Source organism: Haliotis asinina, chromosome 5, assembly GCF_037392515.1.
Source record: "Haliotis asinina isolate JCU_RB_2024 chromosome 5, JCU_Hal_asi_v2, whole genome shotgun sequence".
NCBI classification, from domain to species: domain Eukaryota; kingdom Metazoa; phylum Mollusca; class Gastropoda; order Lepetellida; family Haliotidae; genus Haliotis; species Haliotis asinina.
In genome coordinates, this window is record NC_090284.1 from 30,268,089 (window position 1) to 30,292,536 (window position 24,448).

The following is a 24,448-nucleotide window of genomic DNA, read 5'->3' on the forward strand; positions in this document are numbered from 1 at the left end:
CAGACACCAACTGTAATGTCACGTTTGGTATGGCCGGTTTACTCGATAGCATGTGGGCTGCCATAGTGTTGAGTGGGCTGACGACTACGCTACGTCTCTGAGTTGGGACGTAAGCCACGAGCAGGGTTCCATTGTTCACGACTTTGTTTAGGTGGTTGTCTTTGTTATCCGTGAACACGTAGGGGGAGCCGAGCCTAATATTGAGAAACCAGTCGTTATCGGGTAACAACACCCACTTATCATCTTCGGTGAAGACGAGCATATATGGCTTGTTTCGGGCGATGGTAGTGCTCTCAACATCGTCTAAGTCGAACAGTTTACCCCCGAACGATGGGTATATTATCCAGTTACTACCGGTGTTGACAAGGGCGTACTTAGTGTTGATTTTTGCTCTTGTGGTATCTACTATATCACTTAGGGTTCCACCGGAGGGGACTTCAACGCGTTTGTAAATGTTGTTTTTCAGTTGCAAGGCATACGATTTACCATCTACTCCGGGAGCGTCGAAACCGCGCGTGTCTCCGAGGTCGGAGATCCCGATATTGACGCATTTTTTCACTCCGGGCCCTTGTGCGCTGGTCATTTTACATGAAGCGTTAAGCTGAGGTATCCTATATTTACAGGATTATGATTTATATCTAACACCGATATTATCAGCTCAGGTATGTTGCCCTGGGTTAATCTCTTATACTGCCGTGGTGAAAACGACTCGGTTCTACCGTCGTTGTATTTCTCAGTTTTCACCGGCACTGCTCTCAGTATAGTGGAAGGGTGACCTCCTTGAATGTTGTACGTTGTGCTCACCTGACCGAGATGAATGTACAGCTCTCGGTACGGTACTAGATCGGGTAACTTCGTGCCTGTGACGGTTGTTGTTGGTTTTATCTGGTCAGGAGACATACCGAGTATCCTCGCTAATAGTCGGCCGAGCCTCAAGGGATTTCTTCCGTTGTTGATTAACACCACTGTGCCGTTTGAGTCGTTCATCTTGAGTTCGGCTCCCAGGGGTTTGAAGACCTCGTCGTTTAGAGAGCACACGCTGTAGTAGCCGTCAGTTATCTGACTGCGAGTTCCACTGACGAACAGCTTATTGTTGCTGGCGTTGATGTTAGTCCATTGCGGTAGGTAGGTGATATCGCAGAGTGCGACTTCGAGTTGACCTGATGTGTTATCGATCGCGTGCGTCAGCTGAACGGCCTCACCGCTCGTTATTCCTGGAAGTGTTATGTACATATTATAATATATAATTTATATATTATAATATGGACTTAGCCCACTTGAAAATCGTGGTGGTAGGTAGTACGGGGTTTAAAGCAACCTTTATTAATATCTTTGAAAACTATATCGTGACCATTAATAACGCGCAGGCGGTGGTAAACTGGAATCAAAACCCAATGCAGTTTTGGCAGAACCAACTCAACTTTGCCGTGTGGTGTGCGACGACAGGGTCGGGTGTGACACTAGACTACGGTATAGACGAACTGAGTAAGGCGGTCATGTTGTTTCATATTTATTATCAAACGAGACGAATATTGAAGGAAATAAGTGCTCCTCTTCCACAAGATAAAGCGTGGAGTATGACGAATAACCCCTATGATAAACGCGGTTATGAACGTGTTTGTGGGGAGTTTGAGATTCCAACAAATAAAGACTTTCGCCTTCCTGGTGTGAACCATGGTCTCGGTATAGTTCTCGTGTACTTCTACAGGTCCGGAACATATCAGGCCGGTTCTAAAGATGGTTCATACAACCCAAACCGTCATACATTTACAGGCCCCACAACGAATGAAAAGATCCATGTCAGCTGTATAAAGCAAACCAATCCTGATGCAGCCACAGCCTGGACTAAAATGATCTCAAAAACATCGAAAGAATTCACTCGTGCTGGTACAATACGCTTGAACGACTCGATTCGAACGTACGTGTGGGCGCTGTTGGGTGCGCAGTCGATGACGCGTTCCAACATCCTCGGTAAGGGAACTGCTTACGACGCTCAGAAACAGTTCGTTGCCAACGTTGAGGATGCTATCAATTCTCCAGTTGATCTCCCGCGGGCCATCGACCGTTACCAAAACGTGTTAGAATACGCCAGATCGAAAGTCAATTACGTGTTTGGCGTGGGGCTGTACATGGCTCCGAGTGATATGCAACTGAGAGTAAAAAAAGTGGTGGGTTATAACAACAAAATAGTCATAGCCACGGCGGATCAAAAGTTGGGTATCAACCCCGATATTAACACCCCCTATATCCCACACATCCCACCACGTGAAACGGGTATAGTGGCGCCACCCCCGGAGTCTAAAGTTCATGTGGGGGTACCCCCCACACACCCCCATATTCAGGCCTCCAATCACATCGATAATAAAACGGCCCTGGTGGTTGGTGGGGTAGCTTTGGGACTTATTTGGTTAAAAATTTCTTAGCCGCTACGTACACCAGACCCGCCACGGCGACGATGGCTGCCCACAGGTTTTGACTGAGCCACGTGGCAGTTTTAGCCAGAGCGCCCAACAACCACGAGACGATGCTACCCAGGATGCCGGGAAGGGCTTCGGCGGCTTTACCAGCCAGTTTAGCTAGGCGTTCCCCGAGTTTTTTTATCCAGTCTTTAACCCCACCGCCGCCGGCAGGTGTGGGGGGTGTGGGGGGAACTCCCACAGTACCCCCTGTCAGTGACACCACCAGGGTTGATATGATGAAACCCAATGCAGTCAGAATGCTGGCGATGGTGATCCCTTGCTCCCGGAACAATATCCGAATCCTGTCTGCTAACGTGGTGTCTCGGTGGAGGACTTGATTGATGGTTTCCCGCACACGGTTGGTCTGGGATCTAAGTTTTTCTTTGTAGCCGGACGCTGTCTCCAACCAGGTCTGCCTTTCCTCTTCCAAATTACGTATTCGTTCCTCGATGGTGGCTTTCATAGACTCGTCCTCAGTTTCACCGAATTTTTTCTTTTCATAGACGATGTGGTCGTCTATCTCACTCATTTTGGCCGTGCTTTTCCAGAGCTGACCACGAATGGTTTGCATCAACAGGTCCAACCCCTTCAGTTCCCGAAAGGTAATTTCGAGACCCGGGAAGGGCTTGTTCTCGTAGTCGGCCAACACCTTTTTAATATCATAAGTCATGTTTTGATCCGATGGGGCGTCCCTGATGCCTTCCAGACTTTGAACTAACTTCGGAGGAAGCTTAGGTCGCGCGCCACCGTACTCTTCGAAACCTAGTTCCTCTTGGACAAACTTAATTCCATGTTTACCGACCAATGTTGATAAGGCAAGCGGTTTTCTCGTGTGTTTATGCATGAGATCGATCTCCGGGTGAGCCTTCAAACGCAGCGTGCCCTTCCTATCGATAATAAACTTGGAATATTCCCTTCCCGACGGCTTGAGTTTGGATTTATTTTCAACTGCGTCGTAATAATAGTCGACGGCGCCCTTAATGAGTTCGTCACCTTGCGAGAATGAGGTCTCCTGGTCATCATTGAATGCCTGGGCACTATCGTCCCACATATCATCCATAGGTATGTCTTCATCCATTAGTATTAAAAATATATTTCCTTTATATAACAATGTACGGCAGAAAATTAGATCCTTTCAGAAGATTGAGAGAGCCACTAGGCGCCAGAGCCGTGCGCCAGTCGGTGACCATCACCAACAATCCCAGCAAGATAGACCAGAATCAAACTCTGCTGGTTAGATTTCCAAACCTTGGTGAGAATGACCTCATTGTACCAGGCACTGTTCGACTGGCGTTCAATATCACGTTGACCTCCGACAACGACAAACGCAAGCTAGTGCGGAACGTGGGTCGAGCTATCATCAAGAAAACGACCGTCAAGATCAGCGGTAACGAGGTGCTGAGTATCGACGACAGCGACGTGTTTCACTGCTACGGGGATCTCTGGAAAAGCGAGGGAGAACGAGTCAATGATGTGTACCAGGGCATCAGCAAATCAACCCGGTCGCGTATAGGGTATGCCTTCACGCCAGACCAGCTAGACAAGCTATCAGACGGTGAAAAGGCCATCGCTCGAGCATACGGGAATCGATTCTGCGTGCCGCTCGACTTCGAGTTGCTCACGGGACACGCGCCGTTTTACCAGGCCGCGCTGGGTGATAGGCTCGAATACGAGCTCACGTTTAACGACTATAGCAAAGTAGTGCGTACGCCGAACGGTGATGAGGCCAGTTATGCCATAGACAACATCTCTCTGGAGTTCGACATGGTCACTAGCCCGGAGCTGGCCAGGCAGGTTCGAAGCCAGTACTCTGGGAAGATGGCTATCCTGTACGATCGCGTACTGAGGCATAGATCAGTCGTGCGAGATAAGAGCGACACTGTGTGGAATATCAACCTGAACGTGCCGGCGCGATCGATGAAAGGTATCCTGGTCGTCCCCGTGGAGGATTACGAGCCATTCCGGAGGGACAGCGAGAAGTTTTTCAACCCCGAGATTGAAAAGGTGGAAGTGACCATCGAGGGCGTGCCCAACCAGCTATTCAGTCATGGTATGAGACCACACCAGCAGTGGGATGAGATAAAAAAGCTACCAGGGACAGTGGGGGGAGCCCCACATTATATAACAAAGGACCTGGACCTCGGCTCCGTGCAGATCGGTGAATACCTGACCACCAAGTACGCCCTATGGTTGGACATGCGATCCACGGATGATGATAAACTGCACGGTAGCGGGCGCCGTATAGATAACGGCAGCGAAGGGATAACCATCCAGATTACTAAGAAGGCTCAACCCGCTGGTAAGTTGAAATTATATCTGTACGTTATTATGGACGCGCAACTTAATATAGACAATGGGAGATTCGTGCAAGCCATCTACTGATGGGGGGTACCCCCCACTCCCCACTGACCCACACTGCGCTATAGTGTGCGGGCAGACTGGCTGTGGGAAGACCGTTTTCGTGTTGGATATGTTGGAGGGTTACTACAAGGATGTGTTCGATAACATCGTTATCATGTGCCCTACTCTGAGCATGAATAAAACGTACGCGCGACCTTGGGTGATGACGGACCCGGACGTACGCAAAATCGACCCTGGAACACGCCTGCAGGACTGGTTGAAAGCTCTTCACGAGAAATTTAAAGGGGAACCGACGCTGTTTATACTGGACGACTGCAGCGCTAATCGCGAGATAACAAAAAAGAGAGACATGCTATCGTACCTGGCCTTCTCCGGCCGGCATGCAAATCACAGCGTCTGGGTGCTAACGCAGAAGTTCAACTCGGTGTTGAAAGACCTCAGGGAGCAGACGCGATGGGTGGCCTTATTTCACTGCAAGGACAGGGATTCGTTCGAGGAGTGTTTGAGAGAGAACGATGTGATGAGCAAATTAGAACGGGAACGGGTGAAGAAACAGCTCGCTGAAACTAAACACGCTAAGCTCGTGCTCAAGACCGACCAACCAGTAGCATATAGGGTGTGCTAAAGCTAAGCAAAGCTTAGCAAAGCTAAGCAAAGCTAAGCAAAGCTAAGCTAAAGCTAAGCTAAAGCTAAGCAAATGCTAAGTATAGCTATGATATTTGAAGTGTTTGTTGTGTGCAACTTAACCTTCATTTCTCTGTGTTTTGTCTGCATCGGGTATTATATAGTTAAAACTAAATCTTACTTGTTATATTATAAGATGGAGTGTGAGGAATTGCTCGAACAATTGTTGGTACCTGGGGTAGTGGATGATGATAAGCGAGAGAAACTGGTGGCGTTGGCTGTTGGCGGCAAAGCCAAACATTACTTTGGAGACTACACTCCGGATAAAATTCACAAAATGTCAGCCGAAGAAATCGATAAGCTGTACGCTAGATACGAGTCCCGGCTCGGAGCAGAAATGACAAAGACAATAGGATCGGCTATGACCCAGATATACACCGGTATTGTGTCATACTTCCTTCCCATTCCACCAGAGCGCCGACTTTACCTGTGGGAGGACCTCGAGAAAGACCCTTTTATCGAACACGCCGTGAGCTTTATCAGCTGCGGGCTGTACCACAAATATGGTATGTTGTTGGCTCCAGTGACGGCGGCGATTATCACGGCAAAGCATTGTCAGTTTGAGAGAAAAAACAATAATGGTATAGATGGATGCTGCTCCCGAGGTGACGGAAGTGACCACCTCACAGGAACCAGTGAGGGTACCCCCCACACCCCCAACAGTGAGGGAAACCCCCACAGTGAGGGAAACTCCAGTGGAGGAGACCCCTTCAGTGGGGGTACCCCCAACAGTAACCAGACAGAAGAATCCTAAGAGAGTAGCTGCCGGTAAAAAACGGTGGTGTAACCAACATAAAATTATTACAGTGACCAACCCAACCCGACTGTTGTTGGCTGTAGGCGTAACTGCTGCCTTGGCTATCTCGTGGTTATATAGTGAGGGAAACCCTCACCGTGAGGTGGTACCCCCCACCCCAACACAATTAGAGGTCGACCCGCATATCATGTTATAATTTAAAATATTTTTATATATACATAATGTCTGAGGGGAAAACGTTCGTCAACGACGCATACCACGCCACAGTGGTCGCCAGTCTAGCAGTAGGGTACGCTCGGTTGACTAAAATGGTGCTTAAACAACCAACTATCAAGCTAGATTTCAACCTGCAGGATATGGGTATGCTCATAATGAACCTTGGTATGGCGATGGCCACAAAAGACATCCTAGTAAAACAAGGGATAATACCTGATAATATAATGAAATAAATATAGGATGGCCACGATAGCTATGATGGTCGGTGGGGCGTTAGTGAATGCCCTGGCATTTTCCGGGAGTAATTTCCTCTTCTCGAAACTACGAGATGATCACGCGGCTGAAATACAGGAAGAAAGGAAGCGGCACGATCTCGCTACTGAGAACTTACAAAAAGCACAGGCCGAGTACGCTAAAAAACGCCTCCAGAGGATCGATTTTATTAACGAACAACTCCAGCGTGAAAACCATGCCGTTCAAACATTCAACGATGTCGATGAAGCAATGAAAGAATACTACCTACTAACTGGTAAACGATTGGAACCGCTCAATAAACCCACACTCGCTCAGTACTACACACCATCCAAGGGACAAATGAATCGTGAACTGGGCTTCATAGTGTTGGGTATAGCAGCTACTGCGTTGGTTGCGAAGCAATTAAATTAAATACCTATATAAGTAAACATGAGACCCGCTCCATACCGATGCGAATACATACTTATGGGGAAGACCGAGGCCTGTGGTAGGAAATGCAGGAATCAGGGGTTCTGTTGTTTCCATATGGGAAGTCCTAACTACACGTGTTCTGTGTGTGGTATCGGGGTTAAAGGACACTACTGTCTATGTAAAGCTCACGGAGCGAACGTAGTCAGACATCAACTCATCTACGAGAATAAAAAAGACTACATAAAAGAACGTAGGCGACTGCTCAAGATAGACTCCAAATAAATGTTTTACTCAGCCACATATTTTTATCAAGGGTTACCTCCCTTTACTGTGACCCAATTAGACATTGGTTATGTTAGGTGTAAACACTATGACTACTGTACGCGAGCTTAAGTGGGTCGCAAAACAGAGAGGTGTGATCGGGTATTCTCGAATGCGGAAGTCAGCATTGTTGAGATTACTAGGTTTAGAAGCCCCTCCTACGGTAAAACAATTAAAAGCTCAAGCAAAACAGCTTGGATACACGGGTTATTCAAACCTGGGGAGAGCCGGGTTAGTCGAATTGTTATCACATACCCCCGTAGCACGTCCCACTGTAAAACAACTGAAAACCGAGGCACACGATTTGGGTTTAGGCGGGTATTCCCGTATGAGAAAACCACAGCTTGTAGAATTATTACGACAGAATAGAGCTATTGACCTACAGTTTGTGCGCACTGAGCGCGCTGTAGGCAACTATTTGAGAGGTTGGCGCATGCACGTTGATAGAAACATAGACATTACAGATATCAAGCCTCTGATAGCTGATAAGGTCAACCAGGAACTAAATAATCTAGGAAGTATCAAGTTTCAGATCACAGTGAAAATGTTGCTCGATAAGCAGGTTGGGGGCCCCTCAGGGGCCACTGAATATGTTCAGCCTTACTTCCGAGGTAAACAAGAGGTTGTCACACATACAGAGACCATTGACGCATCAATCGATACCAGTTTTCAGCAGATACGAGAATACCTAGAACGCTACACACACTTGGGGTCCGGGTGGGCTGTAGATAAAATCGATAATGTCTATCTAGACATAACTAACTACGTGCCATTCAGAGGCGGGTCATACCTAGCCTTGCCCCCCTACTATAGGAACAAACATGCCATAGTAAACGTTAAGAATAGAGGAAACGATTGCCTGAGGTTAGCTATCAGGTCAGCCTTATTTCCAGCTGACACTAATCCGAACAGGTCTTCTAATTATCCTCAGGAAGATGGGCTCAACTGGGATGGTATAGATGAACCCACCCCCATATCCCAGATCACTAAAGTAGAAAAACAGAATAATCTGGCTATAAATGTCTTTGGGCACGAAGGTAACACAACAATAGTACACAGGGTCAGCCCGGTGAAGGATCGCCAAGTTATCAATATATTCATGATCCAGCGAGGTGACAAGTATCACTACACATGGATAAAACACTTTAGCAGGCTGTTGTATGACCAATCGGCACACAGAGAAAAGACCCACTTCTGTGAACGATGCCTACATGGCTTCACACGAGCTGATTTATTAGAATCCCACCGGGATGATTGTCAAGGTGTGGGGCAGACGGCCATACAAGTCGACATGCCTAAGGAAGGTGATAATATCCTAAAATTCGGTAACCACAAGAACCAAATGTCTGTGCCTTATATCATATACGCCGACTTCGAAGCCTTAGTTGTGGGGGATTCCCCCAAACAAGAGCATAAAGCCTGTGGGTTTGGATACATTATCGTCCGTTGTGACGGGGAAACGAAAGCTCTGGTAGTGTATAGGGGCCCTGACGTGGCTGAAAGGTTTCTAAAGTGTTTGCAGGAGGAAGAAAAAATTATTAGGAATACATTGTATAGAATCGCTCCCATGCGTATGACCCGAGTCGACAGGCTAGCTCACGCTAGTAGCACTAACTGTCACGTGTGTGACTCACCACTTAACGGTGATTCGGTGAGAGATCACTGCCACATAACTGGTAAGTATAGAGGCGCCGCTCACAGCGCGTGCAACCTCAAGCTTAAAATCAACCCTAAGACAATAAACATCCCCGTTGTCTTTCACAACTTGAGAGGGTACGACTCACACTTGATCATGCAGGCCATCGCGAAAATCGATGGTAATATAACGTGCATCCCCAACAACATGGAGAGATACATCTCCTTCAGCTTAAACGGACTCATTGACTCGTTTCAGTTCCTCCAGTCGTCACTCGACAGTCTGGTCAAGGCCAACAATACCTTCCCTATCACCGATCGATACACAGACGCCGAGACTAGACCCCTGCTTATGAGGAAGGGTGTGTACCCCTATGAGTACATGGATAGTTGGGTCAAGTTCACCGAGACCAGACTACCCCCTATTGACTGCTTTTATAGCAAGCTGAATGAGGCGTCCGTCTCACGAGATGATTACTCACACGCGACTAACGTATGGAATAAACTGGGTTGTAAGAACCTGGGTGATTATCACGACCTGTACTTGAGGACAGATGTACTGCTGTTAGCCGACGTGTTTGAGACGTTTAGGCGGACGTGTTTCAAGCAGTATAAACTCGACCCCGCATGGTATTACACCAGCCCAGGTCTGTCGTGGGACGCCTTGCTTAAAAAGACCGGAGTTAATTTGGAATTGCTCACAGATTACGACATGCACCTATTCATTGAGAAAGGCTTGCGAGGTGGGATTTCCATGGCATCCAAACGATACGCGAAAGCAAATAATCAATACGTGAAAGGTTACGATCCTAACAAGCCAACCAATCACATTCTCTACCTCGACGCAAACAACCTGTACGGATGGGCCATGAGCCAGTATCTACCTACAGGGGGATTCGAATGGGTACCCCACGTTGATGTTATGGGGGTTGCACCAGATTCGAAAAAAGGTTATATCCTCGAGGTTGACTTAGAATATACCAAGGAATTACACACATCACACAACAGCTACCCCCTGGCCCCCGAACGTATGAGGGTTAACCCAGACTGGATGTCTGAGTACCAACATAACTTGTTAGGTGGGCGTGTGACAGACGTTGAAAAACTCGTGCCTAACTTAATGAATAAGACCAAGTACATCGTTCACTATCGCAACCTACAGCTGTACCTGTCGTTGGGTATAAGGCTGACCAAAATATACAGGGTGCTCATGTTCGACCAGAGCCCATGGATGGAGCCCTACATCAGAATGAACACAGACCTACGAAAAAAAGCCACCAGTGATTTTGAGAAAAATCTCTACAAGCTCATGAACAACTCGGTGTTTGGTAAGACTATGGAGAACCTGAGGAAACGCGTGACCGTGAAGCTGGTTCGGTCGAGTGAGGAAGACAAGCTCAGGAGATTGATAGCCAGTCCGGCATTCAACCGTAGTAAGATATTCACAGACAACCTGGTTGCCCTACACATGAAGAAAAGCCACATAAAATTCAACCGGCCTGTTTACGTGGGGATGAGCATCCTCGATTTATCCAAACACCTGATGTATGACTTTTACTACAACGAGCTCAAGAAACAGTACGGTGACAGGTGTCAAGTGCTGTACACTGACACGGATTCCCTGCTGTTAGAAATTCGAACCGAGGACGTGTACGAGGACATGAAAAAACACCTCGATTTATACGACACCAGCGACTACCCTAAGACCCATGCCATACACAGTACGGTAAATAAAAAGGTCCTAGGTAAGATGAAGGACGAGTGTGCTGGCACGCCCATAGCCGAGTACATAGGTTTGAGACCTAAGATGTACTCCATACTGAAAGCCGACAATAGTGAGATCCGGAAGGCTAAGGGGGTTAAGAAGTATGTGGTGAAACAACACATCAAACACGCCAGATTCAAGGAAGCCCTGTTCAAGACCCGTACCTTTAGGCATAAAATGAACACACTTAGAAGTGATGGACATAAGATATACGGACTGACTATAAACAAGACGTCCCTGTCGCCTATGGACACGAAACGTTGGATAGCTATTGATGGGATAAACACATACGCGTATGGACATGAGAAAATTGAGAAAGTTTGAGGCTATTTACTACAGCCCGCGTGGGTACTGGAAAGGAGCTAGCGCAGTAGATAAGCTAGCTAAAATAGCGCGAGTACCCCCGGAGGAAGCCAAAGCGTGGCTTGAAAAACAAGCCCTGTGGCAGATCTATTTGCCGGCACCACGCTACGTGCCTAGAAGGAGGTTCGGTATTAACATACCTAATAGCGTTCACCAGGCAGACCTACTGTTCCTACCCCACGACAAGAGGTACAAGTATACCTTAACCGTAGTGGACGTAGCCAGTCGTTACAAGGAAGCCGAACCCTTGACCACGAAAGATTCGGCCCAGGTAGCCAGAGGATTCGAACGCATATACAAACGCAGTCCGCTGACGTGGCCAACAGAGCTGCAAGTTGACCCCGGACGGGAGTTCATGGGTGCCGTGTCACAACTGCTAGCCAAACACGATACAAAGGTCAGGCGTGGCACGGCCGGAGCCCATCGCAGCCAAGCCATAGTTGAGAGATTTAATAGGACTTTGGCTGAGCGCTTGTTCGGCCATCAGTATGCTAGGGAGATGGTCACCCCTGGAAAACGATCAACTGAATGGGTCACGAGGTTACCCAAGGTGGTGTCGGCAATCAACCATGAAGTCACCCGTCTCACCGGTAAGAAACCGGCAGACGCTATCAAACTAAAATCAATAGTTGCAGAGTCGGCCGCTCCATTGCGTGGGAAGGAGAAACAGATACCAGATAGGGCCCTAGTGAGGTATCTATACCAGCCGGGGGAACACGAGGGTGATAGCCGTAAGCGGGCCACCGATCCTATATGGTCAGTCAAAACTTACAACATAGATAAAGTGGATATAAAAGCCGACGAACCTAACTTGTACTACTTGAGGGATGGGCCGGGTAGGGGGTTTGTAAGAGAAGAATTATTGATCGTACCGTACGGCACAGTGTTACCTCCAACACACGTTAAGTAGTAGGGGTAATAGTAGCAAGAGCTAAGGACCCAACCAAAGCCTTATTTAGTAAATAAGGCTTTGTAGAGACTTTTCTGGAAAGTGTTTTAAAACCCCCATTGTATATACTACTGAAGGTAATGGTGACAGTCCTCTGGGATAGCAAAGGCGTCATCCACATAGATTAATTACCAAAAGGAAGAAGAATGCATGGGGAATATTATGCTAACTTTTTGAGGCAAGTGTGACAGTCAGTCAAGGAGAAGCGCCGGGCAAGATCAGACGTGGTATTCTTCTACATCAAGACAATGCTCCAGTACACACCTCTTGCGTTGCGGCCACTGCTGTCCAGGAATGTGGGTACGAAATCTTGCCGCATCCCCCCTACTCTCCAGACCTGGCACCAAGTGATTACCATCTGTTCCCAAATCTCAAGAAACACATGCGTGGTCGTAGATTTCAGGATGATAATGAGCTTATTGCTGCTACTGAGGCTTGGTTTGAGGACCAAAATGGTGCCTTCTACAGAGATGGCATCAGCAACTGGCAGAAAAGATGGAACATGTCCCTTGACTCACAAGGGGACTATGTTGAAAAATAAATTTGGTTCATACCAATATTTTGTGTATTTCTATGCAAGGCTCAAAACTTATTGACATCCCCTCGTAAATGTATGGTTAGTACCAGGTTCTTTGTTGGTTTGTTCTTTAATGTCAAATGATCATGCTCGATAACCACTGAGGACTGTGCACAAACAACAGTCTTGACGCCTTCCACAACAGACTAAACCAGACCTTGCCCACCCAAACATCTACACGTTCATCACCTCATCCTCAAGTGCAAAGACCCAGCCAAACTTTCCCGGATCAACTTCGGTGCAGCTTACTTTCTCCCTCTGTCCGTAACAAGTATGGACTATCCCATGCTTCACTAATAGGTAATAGATGTGTGCAGTGAACTATGATCTTATGTGTTTTGGGGTGTGTAACAAATAGGAGGATACCCTATCAACTCATCAAAGATCCTCATCAGTGGTAATCCACCATTATGTAAACATCCTCATCATTGATATCCTCCACTTATGATGTATACCCTAGATTTCACTACCTCTTGTGTATTTTGCAGGCTTCAATTGTTATGCTTTTATAAGCCCACATGTCTGGCTTCCTATTTCCTCTAACTTGTATATATGCTCCTCTAACATCTTGCTGTTCATTACTTGTTTGATATCTGTGACAGAACCAACACTGAAATGTCACTGTCATAGCAAGAAAGAAGTTGTTCATCCTTCCCTACAACCTCCCATGTCTTTGTTGACTATTCACTACTCTACCTCTTATAAGGAAACCTGCGCATTTAACATGTGTACCCATCATTGTCACATATCTCTCACGACCTGCATGCTTTCCATTCACTCCTATACCACACAGACCCCAAATACAGTTCAACCAAAATAACATCTCACACATACAATTAAGCCACGATAATATAGGATTTTGATAGCATGACTGTGATCTTTCACAGAATCCATGCACTCCACTTCCAAGCAACATAGGTGTTTGTTGCTCACATGGCAATGAATAGCTTTCTGATGAGCTTTCAAGTCCTCTCGTGTCATACGCATAGGTTCAATGTTGGATATACTGCCCCTAATAAATTCAACATGGAGCTGATTTGGTGCACAGCCACATTATTTTTCTTGTGTCCAAGGGCGCTGATGGCAAAATTATTTGGCTTTCGGCACCAGGAGCCCTGATCTGTCTTTGAGTACCTTGTAGTTCACTACGTCCGAGTAAGCATCATTTATATTTCCCAGCACCCACCTGGAACCCCTTTGCGTCCATCATTCCAAGATTCATGTGTTTTTTCTGACAACATACCAATCATTGAAATGGAGTTGAATTGAAGAATTACATCTAGTTTGCTTTGAGAAATATGGCTTTATGTGACTGCTGTCCACCTGTTGTTTGTGGAGCGGCATTTTCATCAAGCTGGTATTTTATACTTTTCAGATAGTCCAGCTCTGCGTTGATCTTGGTGATCAAGGGTTTAATGCAATAAGCATGCTAACCTTGTCTTTCAAATGTCTTGATTGTATCCCAAATACGAGGGTTGGCTGAAAAGTTCTAAGCCTCACTGTGAAAAAAAGTTACAAAGTCCACGTTTGTAATTTATTTTTCTACATAGTCCCCTTCCAAGTTCACACACTTTTGCCAGTGATGCTGCAAGGCCCGAATCCCGGTCAGGAAGAAATCTTCTTCAGCTACCCTAAGAACATCAGTCACAGCGGAAATGACGTCATCATTACTTGCAAAATGGCGACCGGCGAGTTCCTTTTTCATTTTGGGGAACAGGTGGAAGTCAGAAGGAGCCAAATCAGGTGAATAAGGAGGATGGTCAATGAGTTCAAAGCCACAGTCGCGGATTGTTGACATGGCCACCACCGATTTGTGAACAGGCGCATTGTCTTGGTGGAAGAGGACACCTTTAGCGATCATCCCTCGTCATTTGGCTTTGATTGCTTCTCGCAACTGGTTCAGTAGATCAGCATAGTATCTGCCATTGATAGTTTGACCTTTTTTTTGTTTGCCTGTCTCACTGACGTGACCTACGGCTGAGAACGTCCTCACGAGAAATTGTGGTGCTGAATTCTAAAGGTGCTCCCATTTTTTTTCTTCATCTATTCTATCTAATAAACAACATTAACCAAGAATAGGCGACATCCAATTATGATAAACAACGAAACATGACATATTTAAACCAATGATTGGAGATTTTTCTTCCATAAATAACCTCTGAGGGGAAGTGCAGCATTACCCCAGCCATAACGTTAGTGCTGACTATTACAGCTATGTCATTAAAAAAAAAAGAAATGCATTAATAAGGTATAACAGTTTTTTACAAAAACTAGATAAATTTCAACAGGATGGACAAACATTTTTTGCACATAACACTCGCATCTTAAATCTATAAATCTATGACGCTAAAGGGGAGCTGTAATAAAACCACCGTAATAACTACTACACAGTTTCATCCTCATCCTTGTGGTCTTTGTCAGTATACGAGGGTTGGCTGAAAAGTTCTAAGCCTTACTGTGAAAAAAAGTTACAAAGTCCATGTTTGTAATTTATTTTTCTAAATAGTCCCCTTCCAAGTTCACACACTTTTGCCAGTGATGCTGCAAGGCCCGAATCCCGGTCAGGAAGAAATCTTCTTCAGCTACCCTAAAAAAATCAGTCACAGCGGAAATGACGTCATCAAGTTCTCAGTCTGAGTGGTTTTTCCCCACTAGGTAGAGACAGGTGTTTGCCACCAATGAGGACAATCATTTAGTGAATCATAGACACAAGAACTACAAACGTACTAATAGTTTTATCTCAACTACAGCTCTTTTGGTAAACCTACCCTCTGAAATCATCAGAAATGGACAAAACTGAATACAGGGCAGTCATCAAGTACTTGCAAAAGAAAGGGATGTCCCCAACACAGATACATGCTGACATGGTCTCCACTCTAGGGGATGATGCTCCTTCATTTTCCACAGTAAAGAAGTGGGCTGCAGAATTTAAGCATGGCAGACAAAGCCTTGATGATGACCCACGCTCAGGAAGGCCTTCAACAGCAACCACTCCAGAAAACATCACGCGAGTGCTCGATATGTTGATGGATGATCGACGATTGACTACTCGACATATTGCTAGTGTAGTGGGCATCTCTCATGAGAGGGTTGAGCATATTATCACCAACGAATTAGGAATGACTAAAGTTTCTGCAAGATGGGTGCCAAAGCTCTTGACAGCAGAACAGAAATGTGTCAGGTTCCAGATGTCCCTTGACAATTTGCGTGGTTTTGAAGCAGATCCCGATGATTTTGTGGCACAATTTGTAACCATGGATGAGACCTGGATACATCACTTTCAACCAGAAACAAAACTACAGTCAAAACAGTGGAAGCATCCTGATTCACCAGCTCCAAAGAAAGCCAAGTCTGTTCCTTCAGCTGGAAAGGTGATGGCATCAGTCTTTTAGGATTCCAGGGGTATTCTGCTCATTGATTATCTTGAAAAAGGTCAAACTATCAATGGCAGATACTATGCTGATCTACTGAACCAGTTGCGAGAAGCAATCAAAGCCAAACGACGAGGGATGATCACTAAAGGTGTCCTCTTCCACCAAGACAATGCGCCTGTTCACAAATCGGTGGTGGCCATGTCAACAATCCGCGACTGTGGCTTTGAACTCATTGACCATCCTCCTTATTCACCTGATTTGGCTCCTTCTGACTTCCACCTGTTCCCCAAAATGAAAAAGGAACTCGCCGGTCGCCATTTTGCAAGTAATGATGACGTCATTTCCGCTGTGACTGATGTTTTTAGGGTAGCTGAAGAAGATTTCTTCCTGACCGGGATTCGGGCCTTGCAGCATCACTGGCAAAAGTGTGTGAACTTGGAAGGGGACTATGTAGAAAAATAAATTACAAACATGGACTTTGTAATTTTTTTTCACAGTGAGGCTTAGAACTTTTCAGCCAGCCCTCGTACACCTCCACTTTAGCAAGGATTTCAAATGACACATCAGTACACTTAATCCCATTCTTAATACAGGTGCACTTGATGAATTGAAGTACTGCTTCAGGAGTTGGGATTCCATTCATCCAGCAAACAATCAGATCACTTCATTGTATTCCAGCCAGGTTTGGAATATCTGAGCATGGACAAAGACTCTGCTTCCAGATATGTGACTGGTTGTTTGAATGAGATACGTGTTTTTGAAGAGGATCATGACAAGAAAGAAGCAGCTGTGATTCCATTCTCAGCTGATCTCAAGATCTCAGCAAACTTAATCAGCTGTTGAAAATAAACCAGGCTCAATCTTAAATACTACGCTGCCACCATACAGGCTACACTGGTTACGTAACGACCTGAGACATACGTTCAGGGGCTTTTCAAGGCGTTTCTTCTCCCTGTGTATATATAGGTGCCCTGGTTAGAGATAGTATTCTATGAGTTTTCATCATTTATCAAAATACTTCATAATCCTGCAAATGCAAACCAAAAATTTTGTAATATTGCTGTAATTACTCCAGGAAATATGTTCTTTTGTTTTCACTGACATACATCCATACATACTGTCCATAGTAAGTTGTGCAAGTAATATTGAGTTGCTTTAATATACTGGTAGGGATATCTTTAAACAAGAATTACAGGCTTATTTCTGTTGTTCAAACTTTTATGCTGTTTTTCAGTACCATAGCTCTTAACACAAGTTAAGCGTTAAGCCTTTGGGGTGAGTTCAGGGATGAAGTTTTGCATTATATACAAACACCTTTTATGCTGCTTGTTGAATATCATAACCAGGCCGTTATTTCTGTGACAGGAGCAGTGACAAAATCACAAAGAAACATCATCAAGGAAATGTGAGCAAAAAGCAGCTCTCAACACACCACAGTATCACAATCAGTCCACAGCCACTACAAGCTGAGAAAAGTTGTATGTATGACAAGAATCTTACCTACCATGATCGCAGCAGCAAGAATCGACCTGTAGAGAAGAAGGATGAAAAAGGTGTCAGTCTGCCAGAGGTGAAAGGTGCAGAAGGTTAGTTTTTGAGATTTTTAAGTCCTCATTGATTGCATTATGTTGCATGAAAAATTGTTTAGATTCGTCAAAAGACACTTAAGGAAGCTATTTACAAGGATAATTTGTATCGATTTTCCTATTTCTGAATGTGTTCATATGGATGCTGTGAGTATGACTGATGAGACTTGTCAGTGAGCAAAAAAAATTCACATTAAAGCATTGTTCAACCAAGATACACCACTCAGTCCCCAGAATTGTTATGATCATGTGACTAATAGATTAAACAAAATAACATGTTATTCTTTCTTGATTTAAAAGTTGTATTGTCTTTGAAGATTTAGACACATTTGCAGTCACTTATGTTGAGTAAAATACATGTAAAACATGAACTTTTAGTCTCCAAAGTGAAAAATCTATTGTCCTGTCCTGCAAATTTGATGTCAGGAATTGAGATGAAGGGTGTAGGGTAGAGTAATAGCAGGTGGGGTAACACTGTCTGCTCCCTTGAGGGTGACATGTGGTGGTCAACTGCATAGACAGTAAGTTGTAAAGAAAATCAATTTTCAAACGTCTATTCGAGGATCTACCTCTAGCTGTACAAACTCTAGCAAGGTCTACAGGTACTATTCCACATCAAAATGATTGATACTGGTTTGTATCGGGCAAGTATTGGACTGTTTGTTCAACCCAGGGGTACACGACAGGTGAGCACACTCAACACTCATTACACTCGAATCACACCTGGGATGGATATGCCACTTTGTACATCTGTTTGTACCATATTTCTGACATTACATCTGCTCCATCTGCTCTGCATCCATATGTGGAGAAATTCTGCTCACACAATCATCAAGTAGTGATTTTTTCAATGAGTTTGTCATCTGTAAACAAATGTGTGATGTCACAACCGTAGACAATCTCTCATCAAAGTGTCTTGATCCTCTTAGACATTCAAGTTTTGATCACCAATCCCCATGCATTTTGTGGACTTCAGTTATGTTATATGACTTGCCCTATCAACGAAATTTGAATAAGATAAACATACGTAGTGTGTTTTCGTGTGATGTCACCATGTCTCGCTATGACCCAGGGAATGGCTTACAAGATGATTCATGTGCACTGGCTTGGAGTAGGGCCGAGTGTGCTGTGAGTGAGCTGTCATCAGGGGCCATATCTTAAGTCATTTCCCAAATAATTATGTGTTCCAATGATGTTGAAATGAATCCTAGTCCCCTGTCTCTGAAAGATCTCCAGAATTCTATTGTCAGTGAAAGATGACCTCACTTCCCAGATCGTTGATTTAAAAGGCCAAATTACCCTAATCCTCTCTAAATGCAACAAACGAGTCAACTGTAACTGAGCTGCAGAAAGAGGTAAATGATGTTAAGGGTTATTTTGAGGTTATGTACAGCGACTTTGATGCTATAACAGAAACAGTGGACTCAATGGCTGAACGTCTTGCTTGTATGGATGAGGAACTTGATAAATTAGAAGCTTTTAGCTGGCGTGAAAACATAATCTTGAATGGCATAGTGCTGTTTTATGCGCATTGTCTTGGCAAGAAGCAAGATGTTATAAACAAACCACGGCCAATGATAGCAAATTTGCCTCTGTCTGACGATAAGGTCCGTGTGTTGAAAGCTCTACACATACTTAGAGTCAGTATTTACGGTATCGCTAATTACTTAACCAAACGTCAACGTCAGCAAATCCAGAGTCTGAAAAACACTGACATATTCAGTTTCTCTAAAAATGGTAGACTTGTTACTAAACGTCGCATTCAGCTTGCCGTGTGTGTGGAAATTTCACTCGTAAAGAGAAAGTGTTATCAGTGGGCAAGAAGCTGGAACCAGCCAATAGGACAATGGCCAAAGCCTGGACCACATTTCACAGGGATCTTCTACACAGCTCACAGATATTTCTGTGTTTTCTACACTATGTTGGAACAATAATGGCCTGATTTTAAAGCCTATTTAAGTAACTTCAAGATAGTTTGGCTTCTGGAGACCTTTGTTAGTACACTAGTAAATCCACAGTGGCTTGATGGCTACTATATTTATAACACTCCAGCTGTAAAGCTGTCGGAACACTGTGGCTTGTCTGGTGGCATTTGTGTCTGTATCCATCAGTCACTTTCCTGATTTATCAAAATAATCAACACGAATGTTGCCAGTCTACTTTGCATAAAACTTAAGAATGAAGCGTTTTCACTTAATAGGGACATAGCTTTGTTGTGCACATATATCCCACCAGACGGGTCATCATATTACGCTAGATATCACACTGATTGCCTCATAAATCAGATTGAAATTTTCGTATTAGAAAATCTAACTGATCTCCAGGACTTGCATATAGTTGTTTGTGGTGACATGAACGCGAGAACAGGAGAGGGGAATAAAGTTCCAGTTAAACTTGATACACGGAGTGCTGAACACATACAGAGATGACGTCTAGGTGTCAAACCGGACGTCACATGACAAGGTGATCAATAAATTTGGGTGTATACTTCTTGACTTTTGCTATGCTCTACAGCTTTATATTGTAAATGGAAGAGTTGTTTGTGACATGGAAGGGGAATGTACATATATAGGCTAGCAGGGTTGCAGCGTTAATGATTATTTTATATGCACTCCATCTTTCTTTCAGTATATTGAGAAACAAAACATTGGTGACCGATCTGAGTCTGATCACTCCCCATTAGAAGTGACCTGTAATTTTGCATGCACACTCCTCCAGTAGAAATCCATCTAGAAGAGAAAATTGTGTGGAATGATTCACCCAAGGATACATTATTATCCATCTTGCGACCCAAACTATCTCTGTTGCATGATGAAATCACTGATACGTTAGATACTGATATAGAACTGGCAATAAGCGAATTTGTCAAAACTATTTTAGAAGCCACACAGTGTATGAGGAAGATGACTAACCCTGACAGGAAACCTAAAGTGAAACTTAACAAAGAATGTAGAGCAGCTAAACAACGTGCTAGAAAAGCATTTAGAAGATTTAGATGTAATCGCTCTGATAACAATCAAGTTTTATATAGAAAGGAACAAAATAAATATACAGCTTTCTGGAGACAATTCAAAATAAACCAGTGCAAAAACAACCTAAGAAAGTGAAACGACTGTTTACATAGCCTATCCCTTTTCTGGAAATGAGTCCGCTCACTCAGACAAAAATCAGGCCCCAGTAATCAGATATCAAAATCAGAATGGTTTGTCCATTTTAAGTCAGTCTTTAAGAATGACAGTATCTTTCAGATTATCCAGAATGAAGATATCTCTACAGATGACTCACCCCCTATTCTCGATGAGATAGGCAGACAGGTGCTAGACTGTCATATTACAGACAGTGAAATTTTGAATGCCATTAATATTCTTAAATATGGTAAATCACCTGATCCTGATCTGGTTCTTGTGGAAATGTTGAAATGTTCAAATTCTGAAATTATGCCTTTTCTTAGTAAATATTTTAACAAAATATTCAATGATGGCTACTCTCCAGAAGTCTGGACACGCTCAATTATTGTTCCAGTTCATAAAAAGGGAGATGTAAACAACCCAGACAATTACAGAGGTATATCATTGATGAGTATTTTAGGTAAAGCTTTTACATCTATAATAGACTTACACTGTGGGCAAACATGCTCGATAAAATTCCTGAATGTCAAGCAGGATTCAGAGAGCCCTATTCCACATCATACCATATTTTCACCACATATACAATCATTCAGAAATGTTTATCTCGACTCAAATCTAAATTACATGTTGCATTTGTTGATTGTGAAAAGGCGTTCGACTCAGTTGATCGTTCCAAACTATGGTTTTGTCTTAGAAATGCTGGCCTGGGAGGCAAATGTACACCATGTTTTAGTCATTGTACTCAAATATCAAAGCATGTGTACGCAGTCAAGATGGTTTAACTGATTTTTTGACTGTCCAATTGGTTTAAGGCAAGGATGTATTATGAACCCTATCCTGTTCTTTTTCTTCATTAACGAGTTATATAATGATATTTTGCTGCAAGGTAAACATGGTGTCCAGTTATTTCCTAACATTATCAAAACATTTATGTTACTTTTTGCAGACGATGTAATTTTGGTATCAACCTCAATTACTGAGTTACAAAACCAGCTAAACATGCTAGAAAGATAGTCTTCAGAATGGTCGCTATCAGTAAATCTTGAAAAGACTAATATTGTGGTATTTAGAAAAGGTGGTCCCCTCTCTTTGAAGGAAAAGTGGTGTTTTAATTCTAAACCTGTTAATGTCATAAATCATTATAAATACCTTGGTGTGAAAGATGCCTTCACAGGTTTTCTAGAGCCGATCTGCCTGATTCACACAGGGATGATTGTCGGGGTGTAGGGGAGACAGCCATCAGGGTAGATATGCCGACAGTAAACAACAATATCTTGAAATTTATCTGCCACAAAAAAACAGATGCCAGTACCATACATTATCTACGCCTACTTCGAATCAAAGTTATACTCAGAAAAATCAAGAACATGGGGCGTGTGGTTTTGGGTATGTGGCTGTTCATTATGATGGCCAAACTAACCCTCGTGTTATTTATAGAGGCCCAGATGCGGCTGAGAGATTTCTTCAGTGTTTACAACACGAGGAGAGAGAGATCAAGAGAAAATTACACCTTTCTAAACACCTGATGTATGACTTCTACTATAAACAAGCTAAAGAAACAAAACTGTGATAGGTGTGGTGTGTTGTATATGGATACTGACTCCCTGCTGATGGAAATTCAAACCAAGGATGTGTATGAGGATATGAAAACCAATATACACATGTACGACACCAGTGACTACCCAAGAGACCACCCCATACACAGCCAAGAAAATAAGAAAGTCGTAGATAAGATGAAAGACGAATGTGCTGGCACACCGGTCGCTGAATGCGTGGAGTTGAGACCTAAGATGTATTCTATGAAGAAAGCAGACGACACTGAAATAAGAAAGGCTAAGGGGGTGAAAAAGAATATGGTGAAACGACATATCAAGCATACCCTATACAAACAGGCCCTATTCGAGAAAGAAACATTCTAACACCAGATGAACATACTCCGTAGTGACGGGCATAAGATATTCGGATTAACATCAAAAAGACATCTCTATCACCGCAGGACACAAAACGATGGATAGCCCCTGATGCTGTCAATACCTATGCTTACGGCCACTCATCAATCGGTGGGGGTGACTTGCAGTCAGCTGTCCCCACTAAATATTTAAGTAATAGAAGTATAATGGAGAAAGTTTACTATGGCCTGCAGGGATATTGGAAAGGGGCAGTCGCTATTAAAGTATTAGCTAAAGCCGCTACTTGTAGTTTCTCTGTGGCTATTTTGTGTCGTTTACGTTCCTCCTTTATCTCATCCTCATTTGACTCTCTCAAATGTGAAAACAGAAAATTACTCCCGGAAAATGCTACTGAGCCCCACCAACCATCATTGCTACTGTAGCCATGCTATATATATTACTTTAAAATATTTTAACCCCACAACATGTCTAATGAAACAACAGCAGTGGCTACTGCACCACCTACAGCTATCCAGTGGGGTGTGGGGTACCCCCACATATTATGTTTATTATGCCTGGCTAAGGTGTTTTTTCTACCAGCCTCAACTCTTTTTGGGTTCTTCTTCTTGGTGACTTGTGTCACAGGGACTTGCAGTCGGCTGTCCGTCTGGCTGTCTATCACATGGTTGTCCGCAGGACCCTCCATCTTTTACAATATTGTTTTACAGAGTAAGATTGCAATGCAGCAGAGAGGGTTTGGGTGATCCTGGCACAGTCAGGTCAGTAAGGCTCATCATCAGCTCAGGGCCCTCGCCCCCTCTACACGCAGCCCAGACAGCAAATGGGACTTCTCCCAGGAAACACTGCCTAGTGGACCTCACCAAGAACTTTCCGGAGAATATGGAGATTTCCCAACACTGCAGCCTTCTGCATTACCCAGATTGTCAGAAGGGCTGTGCTCCCAGTGGAGAACCCAGGCACTCTCCTGATCTGCGCCAAGAGATCAGGAGGTACCAAAGCAAGGGCACCGAGAACAATGGGGAGCCTGACGACAGTGTACTTGGGATGCAAGCGAGACATTTCAAAGGTGATTTCCGCATATTTATCATGCGTTTCCTGAATCTTGCCAATCACATTGCTGTCAAAAGGGACAGAAAATTCAATGATATAAATAATTTCATTGGTTTTAGCAAAAAGGACAAGATCAGGTTTGTTGGCAGGAATTCATCTCAGGCTGTATATTGGCCTATTCCAGAGAAGTTTATAGCTGTCATTTTCCAGAATGCCCAGGGTTGTACCATGGATGGACCTTGGGGTCAAAGCCACAGGCATGGCGGAGATGATAGTAAAAGCAGCGAGCCATGCCATCATGTCTTTTAAGATATGCTGTTTGTGCTAAGGAAGGGCATCCACTGACAAGGTGTTGGACAGTCTCTTTGAATTCATTACAAAGACTACATTTCATGTTCACATTTTGATTAAGAATCACATTCTGGCAATTGCGAGTGGGAAGTGACTATTTGAAGTTTACCTCAGATGATTATAGCATTCTACGTCTTAAGGATAACCCTGAGATTAACCTAATTAATAGTCACAGTAGAAAACCACTCGCCTTTTCAACTCTAGCGAGTCGCCATGGTGCGGAATTTATACGTGAAAAACTAAACATGTCGGATTATGGCGGTGCAAAAGCTAAATTACCCCATAAGGTCGTTCAA

General features: G+C 44.1%; 1 protein-coding gene across 2 annotated transcripts in view; it reads left to right on the top strand.

Moving 5' to 3' along the window:
- The window catches only part of LOC137283530 (cyclin-dependent kinase-like 2), a 566,496-nt gene that overhangs the window by 207,845 nt on the left and 334,203 nt on the right, over positions 1-24,448 (top strand). For both annotated transcript variants that reach the window (XM_067815087.1, XM_067815088.1), the window contains one exon: positions 17,493-17,713. In XM_067815087.1, coding sequence (XP_067671188.1) covers positions 17,493-17,713 — 221 coding nt within the window. The remainder of the gene's footprint in view (positions 1-17,492; positions 17,714-24,448) is intronic.